At 46.0% G+C, this 14319-nt stretch overlaps 1 protein-coding gene across 32 annotated transcripts in view; it reads left to right on the forward strand.

Moving 5' to 3' along the window:
• Positions 1–14319, forward strand: part of TRAK1 (trafficking kinesin protein 1) — a 155628-nt gene that overhangs the window by 131995 nt on the left and 9314 nt on the right. For 11 of the 32 annotated variants that reach the window (XR_015150986.1, XR_015150982.1, XR_015150980.1 and 8 more), the window contains 4 exons: positions 917–993; positions 2430–2666; positions 4197–4513; positions 10029–10184. Coding sequence is in view for 24 of the 32 variants with exons in the window: in XM_086366127.1 (XP_086222253.1) it covers positions 917–993; positions 2430–2666; positions 4197–4513; positions 10029–10184 (787 nt within the window). In the remaining 8 variants the exon portion in view is untranslated. Of the gene's footprint in view, positions 1–916; positions 994–2429; positions 2667–4196; positions 4514–10028; positions 12805–14319 lie in introns of those variants that run through there. The other 21 variants (XR_015150979.1, XM_086366120.1, XM_086366136.1 and 18 more) reach the window with 3 other exon arrangements.

Raw genomic sequence — 14319 nt, forward strand, 5'->3', positions numbered from 1 at the left:
TTCTGCTGTTGGCAGAGCTCAGTTTTTGAAGACGGCTATTTATAAAGTGCATTATGCATGAAAAGTATTTAAGGCAATCTAAAGCTTGCATCATGCCCATGCTTCTGGAGCAGAACACTCGGATCTGCTTCCCTTGCTCCCAGCCCCTTCTAACTGCTGAATAAAACAGTGAGTAGCAGTTTTTCTCAAGTATGTCCCCAATTCTCTCACCTTATGGCAATAGTTCTTAATCTGGGATCTACAGACAGGATTCAGGGGGCCTGTGAACTTCAGAGGAAGATTTTATTTTTTCTGTTCATTAATCCCTAATTGCACTTGGTGTTTCCTTCCCTTATGAAGGTAGGTAACAAACCACAGCAGCTGCGGTAACAAGCACAGCAGCACAGTCATCTCTGGGACTTTGTCATCCATCAAATTCACAGGTCTTATCATAATAGCACTTGTCAGTTGCCACAGATGTCCCAAAATACCACCTGTGCTAATCTCCTGCTCAGAGCGACAGTTGTTACCAGTTACTCTATCACACTTTCTGTTATTAACATTTTAGTAATTAACTCAATATATCTGGCTTCCTCTTTAATCCTGATTATGTCATTCATTTATAAACATCATTCTGATGCTTCATCGCCTAATCCATAGCGTCCAGCACTCCCCTCCTTGCCTCCACCCTTGGACCTTCCCACTAGCTTGTCTTTTTTTTTTCTCCTTCATCTCCTGACTCTTTACTCTGAAGTCCCCTTTTGAAGGGCTGGACGGAGCTCCCCATGTGCTTACCTGCTCTGGTCTCCCTTCCCCTGGAGCACCTGGCTGCTGTCTCTTCCCTGGCCACCCTTGCAGGGGCCACACACTCGTATTCTTTTCCAGAGACAGAGCACTTGAATTGCTCACTCGCTGTGTGTCTCCCGGCTTTTCCCAGGACTCCCTGGCGGCGGAGATCGAGGGAACCATGCGCAAGGAGTTGCAGCTGGAAGAGTCGGAGTCGCCAGACATTGCGTAAGGCCTTGGTTCTCAGCTCCCAGGGGCTGTGGGATGGGCACCAAAGTGCACTGTGGTCCTTCCACAGATGATCCATATTAAGGGAAGTTAGAGAATGAAGCCAACAACAACATCCTCCTTCCAACTGGCTCCTCTGGTTGGGTTTTAAATACATATTATGAACTTGTGGAAAGTTGGGGAAGGACAGATGTATTTCCCATCTCTTGTCACACAGGCTCTGTCTTGACACCCCCACTCACTTTTATCTTTCTTTTTGATGGAAAACATTACTTTAAAATATTTTTAACATCTGTTAAGGAAAGAAAAATAAGATGCAGTATGAGATACAGAGAAGGGCTCCCCAGGTGGCTCAGTGGTAAAGAATTCACCTGCCAATGCAGGAGACACAGGAAACTCGGATTCGATCCCTGGGTCAGGAAGATCCCTTGGAGAAGGGAATGACGACCCACTCCAGTGTTCTTGCCTGGAAAATCCCATAGACAGAGGAGTCTGGTGGGTTACAGTCCGTGGGGTCACAAAGAGTCGGGCACGACTGAGCACACATGCATGTATGTGTGAGGTACAGAGGGCTCTTTGGGAAGGTGTGAGCAAGGCTTCCATTTCCTTTCTGCATACCTTTAGGGGTGTCAGCCTTTATCATCTCTCTTGCTAACTTGAGACCTTGCACTTGACCTGCTTAGAGGTGTAAGAAACCTGGAGTTTGATTTAATCAAGTTTTATCTGTATCCAAATGCCATAGACAGAACTTGGAACCCCGGGAGCAACCAGTGTCCCTAAACCTCAGTGCATGTTTGAAGCCCTTTGCAACCCAAAAAGAAGCAGCCATTACAGAAACACACCTACCATTTTCTCCTTAAAAGGGAACAAGTGAACATCAGTGCAGTTCTGCTCTTAGAGATGGCAGTTTCCGGTGGGGGGGTGGGGCGGAAAAGAGACTCGTCTAGTGTTTATCATCTCATTATAGACGTTTAAGACTAACTTGAAGTCTTACTCTTTTAAAAAATATGAATGGTTGACAAAGACTCATTCTATAAAAATGTTCTGAGCCCTGCTATATGCTGAGCAGTAAACACTGCCCTCCTGAAGTTTGCATTCTAGAGACTATCAAGAAGAAAAGTAGGTGGGAGACAAAAGTTAGTGTTAAATATGTTTGTAGGTCAAGCTTAGGGGAAGTAGGAGGCAGTATCACTCTTGCTAGCATCACCTTTAGGACACAACCATGTAGTGAAGCCTTGAATTCTGTGGGCGTTGAATCTCTTGAATTCCACCCAACACCCTAAGAAACATATGGAAGGTACAGGGTGGCAGGTTGCTTGGGGGTCACAGTGGACCTGCTGCCTGTTGGGTCCTCAGTGAATAGGGTTGGGAGGGTTGAACTCCAGGGTCATTCCTACAACTGCTTAGTCTTGGATGATGTTGTGCATTCTCCCTAGTCACCAGAAACGAGTCTTTGAGACCGTGAGAAACATCAACCAGGTCGTCAAGCAGCGGTCTCTGACCCCGTCCCCCATGAACATCCCTGGCTCCAACCAGTCCTCAGCCATGAACTCCCTCCTGTCCAGCTGCGTCAGCACCCCCCGGTCCAGCTTCTACGGCAGCGACGTCAGCAACGTGGTCCTGGACAACAAGACCAACAGCATCATCCTGGAAACAGAGTCAGCCGAGCTGGGGTGAGCCAGCCGGGGACTTTTATCTTTCTGTTTGGGGGATAGGTAGGGGGTGAGTGAACACAGTTCCAGTCATCAGAAGAGGGAGGCCTGAAAAGTGTGGACCTTTCAGTTCTCAAATTTGTTGCACCAACCGGCTGAGCTAATGCTTATCTTGATGCTGTTATGTTAACCAGTTTAAAGGGGTGTAACAGGACACGCCAGAAGTCAGCTTTTCTATAAAATGTTGGAGGGGAGTTTAAATGAATATTTTTTTTTATGTTAATGTCTATCTGCTAGGCATTTATTTCATGAACCCCTTTGTAGCTTGGATTCTGAAAGACTGAGGAGGACTCAGGCTCTGTCTCACGACCAGAATTCTGGTTTGCTTCAGAAAGCAGGGTGCAGCGTGTCTGGCAAGTGCCTACCACACTCTGCATGCCTGGGGTGGGTCCTTCTTGGCGGTGGTCTCTCCCTCTGCTCCTCAAGCCCTGCAGGAGCCCCACCCCAACCCTCATTGTCCATCCTTTTCCTATGACTTAACAAAATTGGTTTTTCTGACCTATGAGTCAGATAGTTGGAAAATTCTTGATCAGAACTCTGAGGGTTTTTTGGACTTAATTATTATTATTTTTCTTACTGAAGTATAGTTGCAGAACAATGTTATGTAAGTTATAGATGTACAATATAGTGATTCACAGTTGTAAAGATTATAATCCATTAATAGTTATTATAAAATATTGGCTATATTCCCTGTGTTGTATAATATATCCTTGTAGCTTATTTATTTTATACAAAGTACTGGTACCTCTTAATCCCCTGCCTGTATATCGCCTCCTCCACACTGATAACCACTAGCTTAGATCAGAACTCTCTTAGAGCTCTCAGATCCCTAAATTCAAGAAGAAAAAGGCGCATCCCTGGAGCCAACTGTCCTGTTGGAGACCAGGAATTGCAGCCTGAAGAAGGTTTCTTCCCAAGGTGTCACAAGGGAGATGTTTGTAGGGGCTGGGTTTATTATGTAGTGTTTGCAAGTTTTCCTTGCACCTTAGTAGCCCCTCCTCACCTCCCTGAGGAAGAAAAAACCAACAGAGGGAATTGTTCTTCTGGACAGGCATTCGTTTCCCCATTTTTGCCTACCTTTAGCCACTTGCCTTGGAGAAGGCAATGGCAACTCACTCCAGTACTCTTGCCTGGAAAATCCCACAGACGGAGGAACCTTGTGGGCTGCAGTCCATGGGGTCGCTGAGGGTCGGACACGACTGCGCGACTTCACTTTCACTTTTCACTTTCATGCATTGGAGAAGGACATGGCAACCCACTCCAGTGTTCTTGCCTGGAGAATCCCAGGGACAGGGGAGCCTGGTGGGCTGCCATCTGTGGGGTCGCATAGAGTCAGACACGACTGAAGCAACTTAGCAGCAGCAGCAGCAGCCGCTTGCCTTGGTTTCCTTAGAAGTTCCAGCTGCCACCGGGAAACTAGTAGTAAGGACAGTGCTTTTCCAGCGCCCCCTGCTGGCTGCTCCGCGCTCACCCCGTTTCCCCTCCTTCTAGAAACGAGGAGCGGAGTAAGAAGCCTGGCACGCCGGGCACCCCGGGCTCCCACGACCTGGAGACGGCGCTGCGGCGGCTGTCCCTCCGCCGGGAGAACTACCTCTCAGAGAGGAGGTTCTTCGAGGAGGAGCAGGAGCGGAAGCTCAGGGAGCTGGCGGAGAAGGGCGAGCTGCTCAGCGGCTCCCTGACGCCCACCGAGAGCATCATGTCCCTGGGCACACACTCGCGCTTCTCTGAGTTCACCGGTTTCTCCGGCATGTCGTTCAGCAGCCGCTCCTACCTGCCGGAGAAGCTTCAGATCGTCAAGCCGCTGGAAGGTGATCACAAGGGGCCTCGGCCCCTCTCTGCCCTCCTCAGCGACTCCCTGTGGTCCCTGATCCACCACCGGAAAGCGGGCAACCTCTGTAACGCCTACTCCTTTTTCTTCCGCGATAGCCACCCCCGCTGCTGGTTTGAGTTCCTCTGAGGGCCCCAGCCTCCACCTCTCCCGTTGCAGGTTTGGAAATACAGCCCAGACTAACCTCCATCAGCTAAGCCAAAGAAAAGAAAACGTGTTTGGCCCTGGTTTCCTAATTCTTTTGCATTCAGAATCTTTGAAATACAAACGGTTAGGGAAGGCAGAGGCGCTCCTGACATCCTCAGAAGTCAGTTAGGTCAGGTCAGAGGGCTCTGAGGAGTGTAGAGAATTGATGCTTTGACTTTTCAGAAAATTAGGTGTCAGGGAGGGGGTGCAAAGCAAACGGTGTTTTAAGCTGTTTATTCAGTAGCCATGAGAAAGCAGTTTCCTGTTTGTTGACTCACATGTTCTGCTTTGATCTTCAAATAAAAAGGGTGTGGCTTTCTTCAGATGCAGAGTGTTCTGAGCAAGGCTTCTAGACCTCCACAGTTTGGGGGCCGGGAAGGGGGTGGCTGTGAAGGAGAGTGAGCTCTGTACCTCCTTAAGCCTACCTTTTCCAGGGGCCATTCAGATTTAGGTATCAGGAACACCCTAGATGATTAAACTCATGGAAGCACTTTTCTTTCTTTCTGCTTTCAGCATTATAAAGTATGTTCCCTTTACTTATCACTGCCCTGCTAAGAACCATCAGGTGTTTGTAATATTCATTTTTTCCCCTACTTTAGTTTGAAAACCTATGGGAGTTTGAGAAGATATTTTAATTCTGTATTATATTCTGTATTATATATCTAATGCAAAGCCAAATCAAAATTTCTGTAAAGGCAGTATTTCTCAACTTCTTTAAGAACCCATTTTAGACATTAATTCCTAATCTATCCCCTCAGAAAATTTAATGTGATAGATATACTGTTTATGTATTATACGTGTATCTGTGCCTTAAAAGAGTACAGTTATTCACCCCAAAAGAACCAGTTTTCAGCCCTGGAGTGGGGGCTGGAGTGTCACCTCTGTTAGGATGCATGCTGTAAGATGAGCTTGTACTTGTTAAAGATCCAAGAAATGTTGGGTCCCCTATTCTGAAAAGGAAGGAAGAGGGTGGGCAAACATTCTTTTTCATGATTACTTCTAATTGTATAATGTAGGTCCTTCTTAGATTTCAGAAGAGGGATAGCTCATCCTTTTTTATTTAATTTATTCAGTTGTAAGCTTGGTGATTGTTTTCTGATTCACTATTATGTCTGTTTTTCTTTCAATAAAATTTTTCATTTCTGGAATTTTACTTTTTGCCTTTCTTTTCTTTTTTCTCCTTTGTCTCTCAAAGGTCATTGGAATTTATCATCTCTATCTTGTCTGCTTTCTACATTTTACTTTGTGTTTCATTGATCATCTAAGGATATGTTTTTGACTGGTTTTCCAAGCATATTTTAGAAGAGTTTTTTTAAGAAATTATTTTGACCAAGTCATTCTTTTCTCTTTTAGTCTTGTGACATGGATAGCAGTATTTCTATGATAAATTAATAGAATAAGAAGAAATCCCATTAGATTTGCAAGATAAATTTCATCTATAGAACTCTGTTCACCAGGAACCTGTATTACTACCATTAAAAAGTCGTATCTTATCAATATGGGCTGTAAGGTATTCTCATGATAGAGTCTATCCTTCTGGCTCCATTTTATAGTCCTCTGACTTCTTAACTGTTTACAATACAATCAACTTTTTTTCTTCCTCTGCAATTACCTTTTTGTGTTACTGTGTTTAATTTGATATGATGGAGTAATGACATAGAAGTATGCCTGATGCTGGGTTCATTATAGCTCTAACTGTGGTGCTGGCTAAGTTACTTCACCTTTTTGAGCCCTGTTTCACATACTGTAAAATAGCGCTCACATCTGCCACACAAGATTGTGGCAAGGAATAAACGTGATGTGTTTTGTATTATGCTCAGCATCTGTTAGGTACTTATTAACTTGTAGGCGCCTCGAACTTGTCCCTGTTCCGTTAACTCAGGTAAAAAGGCTATCCTCACCAGTGTTGAGACCAACCAGCATTGTGCTGGTGCCATGTTCTTACATCCTTTTTCATTGGACCACCAAGAAGCTGATAGGATTCCCATGTTCTCCAGTGACCCAGGTAAATGTACCTGGGGTGAGGCCTCTGGAGAATGTTGGCTGGGATCATAGCAGATAGCCAATCTATGTCTTCCGTCTTCCTTACCTGTTTAATTAATCTTGCTATCTGCTCATTGGTGTCAGCCAAAATAGATGGGCTAGGTGTTTTGTCTCTTCACCTTACCTTACACGTTTTAAGCAGGTGAAGAACAAACAAAACATTCAACCTAGAGAGAGATATATCTGCATTAAAACGATGAGTCGGACAGTATTTTTTTCCCCTCTATTTTGCTCTTCCTTTCTAATTATAACCAGATAGCATTTCCAAATAAACAAGTTAATATGTAATTAGGGAAAAGCACACACTTCCAAGCTGTCCATTATCCAGCAAGTTTAGTTCTAACTTTTAAGCCTCAGGTGCCCTGCTGACATAAATGGATTGAGTCTTCTTCTCCTTTGGTGACATGAAAACCTTTTAGTTAAAAGAATGGGGTGTGGAAAGAAAGCACACAGAAGGAAAAGAGTAGTAACTGTAATTATGTTTTTGCCCTATCCACACCCTGCTCCATAGGCCTTCATCTTGGTGCTGACTAGGAGCACAACATTTTCTCTCTTTGCCTGCCTGACCCCAGCGTTGTTAACATGTGGGCGGGAGAAGGTGATGGTAATGGGAGGTGGGGTAAAAAGCCAAGTATTATGCATCTTTCAGCATAATCTTTCCACTGCAGTCTCACTAGATTTCCTTGCTCTGCATTTTCAGGGAATGCAAATAACTCGGTGTACTTTGTAGGCTATTTAACTCCAAATAGCAACTCTCTGTAGCCTCATTGGTGTCTTGGACTCATGCACGGGGTGGGGAAAATGGGGCAGCCTGTTAAACAGATGGAAGATGGAGGCCCACCGGACTCTTTTCTGGGCCTAGACCTCCAGCCCCACTGGGTTCTTTCCTGGTGGATCGTAAATGTCTAGAACCCTCTTCAGATGGATGGGGAGACCCGACACTTCCTTGACACAGTTCTTCACTTTCCAGTGTGTTTGCTTTGCCTTTTGTCCCCTTCCAAAGGTAGAGGTGGTGTGGCCACATTGCACCTGGGGATTTCTCATCTTCCTTCTGAGCCCTGGTTGTGCTGCTCCAAGCTAGGTATCAAATTCTGTGTTTAAAATTTCTCCCCAGTACAATTTTGTTACCAGGAATGTGGATGTGTGAAGAGTGAACACAAACAGTGGGCCCATTTTGGATTACTATGCATGGAGGTCCCCAGGAGTGGCAGGAGAAACCCCAGTGGCCGGAAACCCCATTGCATCTCCTGGCAGGCCCTGGACACCCATGAGGAAGTTCCACTGCCCACTGTGTATTCCTCCAGATTCTCATTGAGCCCAGGTTCCTGGCTGGAATGCTGATGGCCTTGCTTGTTTTCAGACCTGTGGTTTGGGGAGGGAAGTGGGGTGAGTTTGTGGCAAGAACTAGGCCTTTAGCACTGAACACTGGCTATGCTACAACTAACTCAGTGACTTTGGAAGTTAGGTAACTTCAGTGAACCTCTGTCTGTGAAAGTGCGGGTCATAATACTTAACCATGACGGGTGGTTTTGAGGAATGAGTTGAGGTGATACATATAAAACAAGCTGCCCTGCTGACATGTCTCTGTACAGGGTATCTTTTTAAGAAATAGTGCCATGGAACCTAAGACTTAGAATCCCATGGACAGGTTTATTTCATTATATGCACCTTTGGTCTTTTTTCTTTTCTTTTTTGCGTTTAGAATATTTTCCATTTTTATTCAGTAGATTCCAGTTAAGTAGGTTGCTATTGTACTTGTGACACTTAATGCCGGGATAAACTCCAAAGTGTGTATGACTTTTTTCTGTTTTAAGTGGATTTCAAGTCATCCATCTGCAAAACCCTTTTAAGACTCCTAGGCTGAGACTATCCGATGAGAAATTATTTTGTAGCAGTGTTTTGGAGGCAGTGCACTCAACTGGGCACAGCAGAGGGTTGGAGAGCGCAGTTACATTCCTGGACCGCTTCCTGGCCCCACTGCCTGCCTGCCTGCCTTTCCCTCTTCTTTTATCTTGACTCCTGAGCTGCTGGCTCCTGGCCTCCCTAGTTCCCCTTTCTGATGTTCCCCAGGGCAGCATGGAGGGATCCCTGCCCTCCTCACAGAGGATGCCCTCAGGAAACCATCAGTGACAGTCTGAGAGGTTATTTGTGCAGGAAGACTCTTACATTTTCATGCTTGAGCACCACTTTCAAAGTCTCTCTGTTGAGTTTGGCATGTTTTCAGTGTGGCCAGCTTTTTCATCTGTGGAATGGGGATAGCATGCCCAGCCTCATGGGCCGGGCACTCAGAGCCATGTGAGGGGTAATAATGTCCTAAGGGGGAAACAGTTGTTCTGGCAGGTGGATTGGGCAGAATCCTGGCACAGAGCAACATGCTAAAGGATCTGAGATGTTGTTCTTCAGTACATACACTTCTTAGCCCAGGCTTCCTAAGAAGGCTTGGTCTTGTTACTCTGTGAATACCTGGCATCCTCAAGGTCCTCAGGGACATACTCTGGTGTTATTACAGACCTTACACCATGTCATCTGAGTCTCAGGGTCTGGTGTCATTGAGGAGATTGGCTTCTCTGCTTCAGACCTCTGGGTGGACTTGCATGTTCTTAAATCACATCTCTTTAAGCCAATTCCCACTCCCCAAACCTGCAGCCCGTGAGGGCTGCTGGCAGCGTACAGAAAACTTAGGTAAAGGAGGTGACGGCCGTGCCCACCATTTATCCGTGTGCTGTGATCATTTCTTTTTGCTTTTCTCTTGTTGTGGGTGCCTAGAATTGGTTTGGCATCATCTTATTCTGTTTCTGCTGTCTTCCCTGTTCCCAGCATTGTGTGCTTGGCGTAGAATCCACACATATCCACCCCCGCTCCCCGCCCCTCTTTCTGTGCTTGTCGTGCTTATTTTTTCCTCTTCTATGTCCAAAGTGATTCTGTGTTGAATTTGGGGGTTGACATTAGTTGCTTAAAATAAAGAGTTTGTCACCCAACATCCTTGACACATAGTATGATGTTAATTTTACTTTGTTAAAAAAATGGATTTTTACCCTGGGATTGGTGCTCCTTCTGGGCATGGAAGGGGGTTGGCACCTGACACACAGCAGGAGAGGGGCAAGGCAATTCCGTGGGTGTCCCTCCCTGAGTCCACCTGCAGCGCCCAGGGCCCCCTGGGCTCGCACTCCATGCTGGAGGGTGGTGAAGAGCCATCAGCTTAGACTCCCATCCTAATCCTCTCTTCTCCCTGTCACCCCCTTCCCCCCGCCCTTTCTCCTTGCAAGGTTCTGCCACCCTTCACCACTGGCAGCAGTTGGCCCAGCCTCACCTCGGGGGCATTCTGGACCCCCGGCCTGGTGTGGTCACCAAGGGCTTCAGGACACTGGATGTTGACCTGGACGAAGTGTACTGCCTTAACGACTTTGAAGAAGACGACACAGGTGACCACATTTCCCTCCCAGGCCTAGCTACCTCCACGCCAGTTCAGCACCCAGAGACCTCAGGTGAGAGGTCCCGAGCACGTGTGACTGTCTCAGGCAGCAGAAGTTACCCAAGCCGGCCTCAGGCTTTCCCAGAGGAGATGCAGGAGCCGCCAGCGGCCGAGGAGGAGGAGGAGGAGGGGTCTGGTGAGGGCACCGCCATCAGTCCTGTAAACCTGGCACCTCTACCGGAGGCAGAGTTCCAGGCCATTCTCACTTCCGTTCCGAGCACCATCCGTAGTGGCTCTCTGTCTGTAGCTTCTGCTCGTCTGTGTGGGTGATGATGAAAGCACTCCCATCGTGGGGTTCCGTTTGTTAATAGAGTCTGATGCCTCCTTTTGTAACAAATGGGTGCGGCTCCTCGCCCATCTTGGAGGTGCATGGCCCAGCAGGCTCTTAAAGGGGAGCAGGAAAGGCTGCTAAAAAGAAGTGGATTATTGCCCCGTCATTCCCCCTCAGTCCTGAGCATCAGCTCCCCATTTCTGTTCTGGGTTGCTTCCCACGTCTAAGGGGCAGCTTCTCGAGTCCCCTGATGACCTCCAAACTGAGCTGAGCTGGGCAATTTTAGGGGAAATTTTGAGTGCTGGAATGTTCAAAAGGTTAATGAGAGAATGTGTTACCTGCATGATATATTAAAATTGGAAGAAGCCCAGAAAGTGTTCAGGATTTCAGACAGCACTTCAGAGATCAGCCTGTCCATTTCCTAACTGTAGTGAAGATACGTGTGTTTTCGTTCCAGCTAATACATGTGTTCAAAATGGATTTTTTAAAAGTGCTTTAGCAATTCTCCTTAATCCAGCAAACCCTAAGAGGATGTTAGTAAGCTTTTTTAGAGAGAGAATTCTAGATGAATCTGGAAAAAGAGCTGTGCCTGATCTCTGTGTTCTCCCCACCCACTCCCCCACCCCCAGTATTAAAGTTATGACCATGAGTTTGCAGAATTACACATCCTAGGGGTCACTGGGATGCAAAGCTTTGTGCTCGGGGGCCCTGGGATCACAGGATCACATGGGTTACTATTTACCCAGACTTCCTGGACCTCCTCATTGCTTGGGCTGAGGGGGAGAGACCCAGATAAAGAAGAATTAACCCAATGTCATCATTCTAATGACATTTCCAAGTCACCAGGTTTGAGAAGAGCACATTCATCTTTGTGACTGACAATTTTCATTCATGGAAGGTTCAACACTCCACTTATAGTACAGAGCAGGTGAGAGCTGAGGTTCATGGTGGTGTCTCCCATCCCCTGGGTAAGTTCACACACCTGTGGCCAAGGGACTCTTTTTAAAATTTTTTTTTTCCTTTGACATAAACTTTAGGTATCATCAAGTAAAAAGATTGTTTAACACCTAGGTATATTTTTATCTTTTAGCCATTAAGTTACCAGATTAAGCTTGCAATGGAATGAAAATGTTCATTATTTAGAATCTTCTCACAAAGAGGAAACCAGCTTAGGTATTGTTACCTCCTTTTGTCATCAGCATTGGTGCCCTTCTGGAAAGCAGACAGTGGTGTAGGAGACGCTGTGTCTGCTGATTCTGTGACTGAAGTGGCAGGCATTGTGTCAAGTGTGGTGACCCCTCCCTGCAGCCTGACAGGTGAAACAGAAGTGAATGCTGTGAGTTTAAAGAAGCACCATTAGGTTCATCTTTGAAAAATTGTAGAGAAGGAATAAAGCTTATCAAGTCAGCTAAGAATATCCCTCTGAGAGCAGCGAGGGCAAGGGGACCAGGTATGAGGAGCTAAGTCCTGACCACTTTCCTAACCACACACAAAGGCATGTCTGTTGCTTCTTCCCTCCTTCCTCAAACCTGGAACAAATCCATCCCAACACCTCTTGAGAAGAGCACACAAACCACCAGTGGAAACTGTAGAGGGGTCACATTGGAAGTGTGCGGCCAAAAAGAATGAGATTGCTGAAGGGAATTTAGAGAAGGTCTGATCATCTAGACAAGGGTTCTTCTGAGATTGTTTTCAGAGTAAGGTGTGTCAAAAGTTCTGTGCAGGAGGGAAAGGCTTGGCTAATGATTTGGCTGTTTTTCCCCTGTGGGGAATGATGGGACCATTTTGATTCTTGGAACGTAAGAAGCACATCACTCGGTGTAAATCAGCCCAGGGACCCTGAGTGACATTATGCACATAATCGTGGAGTCATGGGCAGACAGATAAGCTTCCACGGGGAGGCCTGGGGCATCCTCCGTCTTGGGATTTGTACTCAGGCTGGCCTGCTCTCTGCCTTGGTCTCCCCTTTCCTGTTGCCAAACAGCACAATTCCAGGAGCTGCCATCTGCCTGGGAAGACTTAGTAGGCAGAACCTTTGAAGACAGAAGGTGGTTAACCTTTCTTTTCTAACAACTGGTATTATGGGAGGAAATTGGGAAAACTTGTATATTAGGCAGTTTTGTCTGGAGCCTGCTTTCTCATGGAGAAAACATTTTGAGTGCTGAAAAATATTTATTAATATATTTTAATGTATTATTGTATCATTATTTGATTTTTATAATCCCATGTCTTTAAAAAGGATGAATCCTTGTTATATATGTAAATAATTTAGATGATTAAAATGGATTATGATAAACAACTTTTAGATTATTAGTTTTACTTTATTTCAGTAACATATTTTGTTTTAATTCATAAAGTGTACTTTTATCAGAAATAATCTCATACCGTCAGTGTTTCGAATTTTAGGTATTTATGTGTAGCGAAGAGCCTGCATGTGGTAAAGGTTAAAGATTAGAGTTTAAAATCACACAGTTAGGTCAGCAGATGGTGGTTTGGATGGACAGTCCAGTTGAATTACCTGGATGCCTTGATTCTTAAAGGGAAGACAGAGGCAGGATTAAAGCAACATATAAGAAAGTAAAGGTCAGCTTATTTAATACTCATACACATGGAGACCATTTCCAGTGGGAGAAATTCCTAAAACAGACTCCTACACATCATGGCAGCCTACCTGGCAGTGGTTCTGCAGTAGAGCTGTATTATCTATGGGGCTGAGGTCCTAAAGTAAGTGTTGAAAGTAAAAATCTCATTTGGTCAAAAGTACCCTTGGAAATCCCTGAAGGTACAGGTCTTCGGCCCCTCAGAAGCAAAAGCCAAGAACTAGCTTCCTTTGTAGCTTTCTTATTTGTGACACAGGCACAGGCTCTGCTCAGGCGAGTTACTTGAAGGGAAGGGAACAGCTGAAAGAAGCAGACGATTAAGGAACTGAGTGTCACTCCAGCCTCCTCTGGGGCGGGGCTGGTGTGAACAAAGCCTCCATTGGGCATTCTCTCACACTGGTCAGTCCCACTGGGGAAGCAGGAACCAAAGGGGCTTGTGAGGGAACGTTGGCCATTGAGACCTGAGGAATCTGAAAGGAAAAGTCTGGTACATTCAATTCACAGACCGTTGGGTCTGGGAATGTTCCTTCTTGTCTCTGCCTAGAGAGCTGAGGGAGTTCCCACTCAGATGGCCAGACTTTTCAACCTTGCTCTGGTGTATAGCAGTTAGAGGAGTTTGGTCATGGTGGACAGAACCAGGATCTGCTCGCACCCCTGTATTAGGAGATGTTAAGGAAGTCCTGTGCTCTTGCATCAAAGTATATACTACACAACAGCAAAACAGGCCAGGGCAGCCTGAAATGGAAAAATGAATGAAGAATTGCTTTATTGACTTGTCTCAAACAGCATGGAGTCAACCCTACTTAAAATTTCCAGAATAAGCCTGCTCTCTGAAAGCTTTCTCTAGGATCCTCATCTCTGAAAACCACAGGAGGGTGCTCTAGTGCTGGGAGGGGCACCCACGTGGACTGCTGAGCGGATATTTGCACTCAGCCTTTTCTAAAGTGAAGGGCCCTTGAGGGAGCACGTGGGCGGGAACTGAGTTTCAGGTTTGTTGTCCAGTTGCACCACCTAGTGATGCCCTGGAGAAGTACACCTTTAAACTGGCTCCAGGAGCACCAGCTGGATGAACTTGGGGCAACTTAGCCAGGCCAGCTCCCCACACGTGTCGGTGGTTGCCACAGGACAGACAAGAAGGCAAGAGGGAATGGGATCCAGCTCTGTTGGCATCTTAAGACTCCAAAGAGATTTTTACATTTGCACTTTTGACTTTT

Source organism: Bos grunniens, chromosome 22 (assembly GCF_055505025.1).
Source record: "Bos grunniens cultivar Pamir isolate PY7600 chromosome 22, Bosgru_T2T1.0, whole genome shotgun sequence".
In the NCBI taxonomy this organism is placed as follows: domain Eukaryota; kingdom Metazoa; phylum Chordata; class Mammalia; order Artiodactyla; family Bovidae; genus Bos; species Bos grunniens.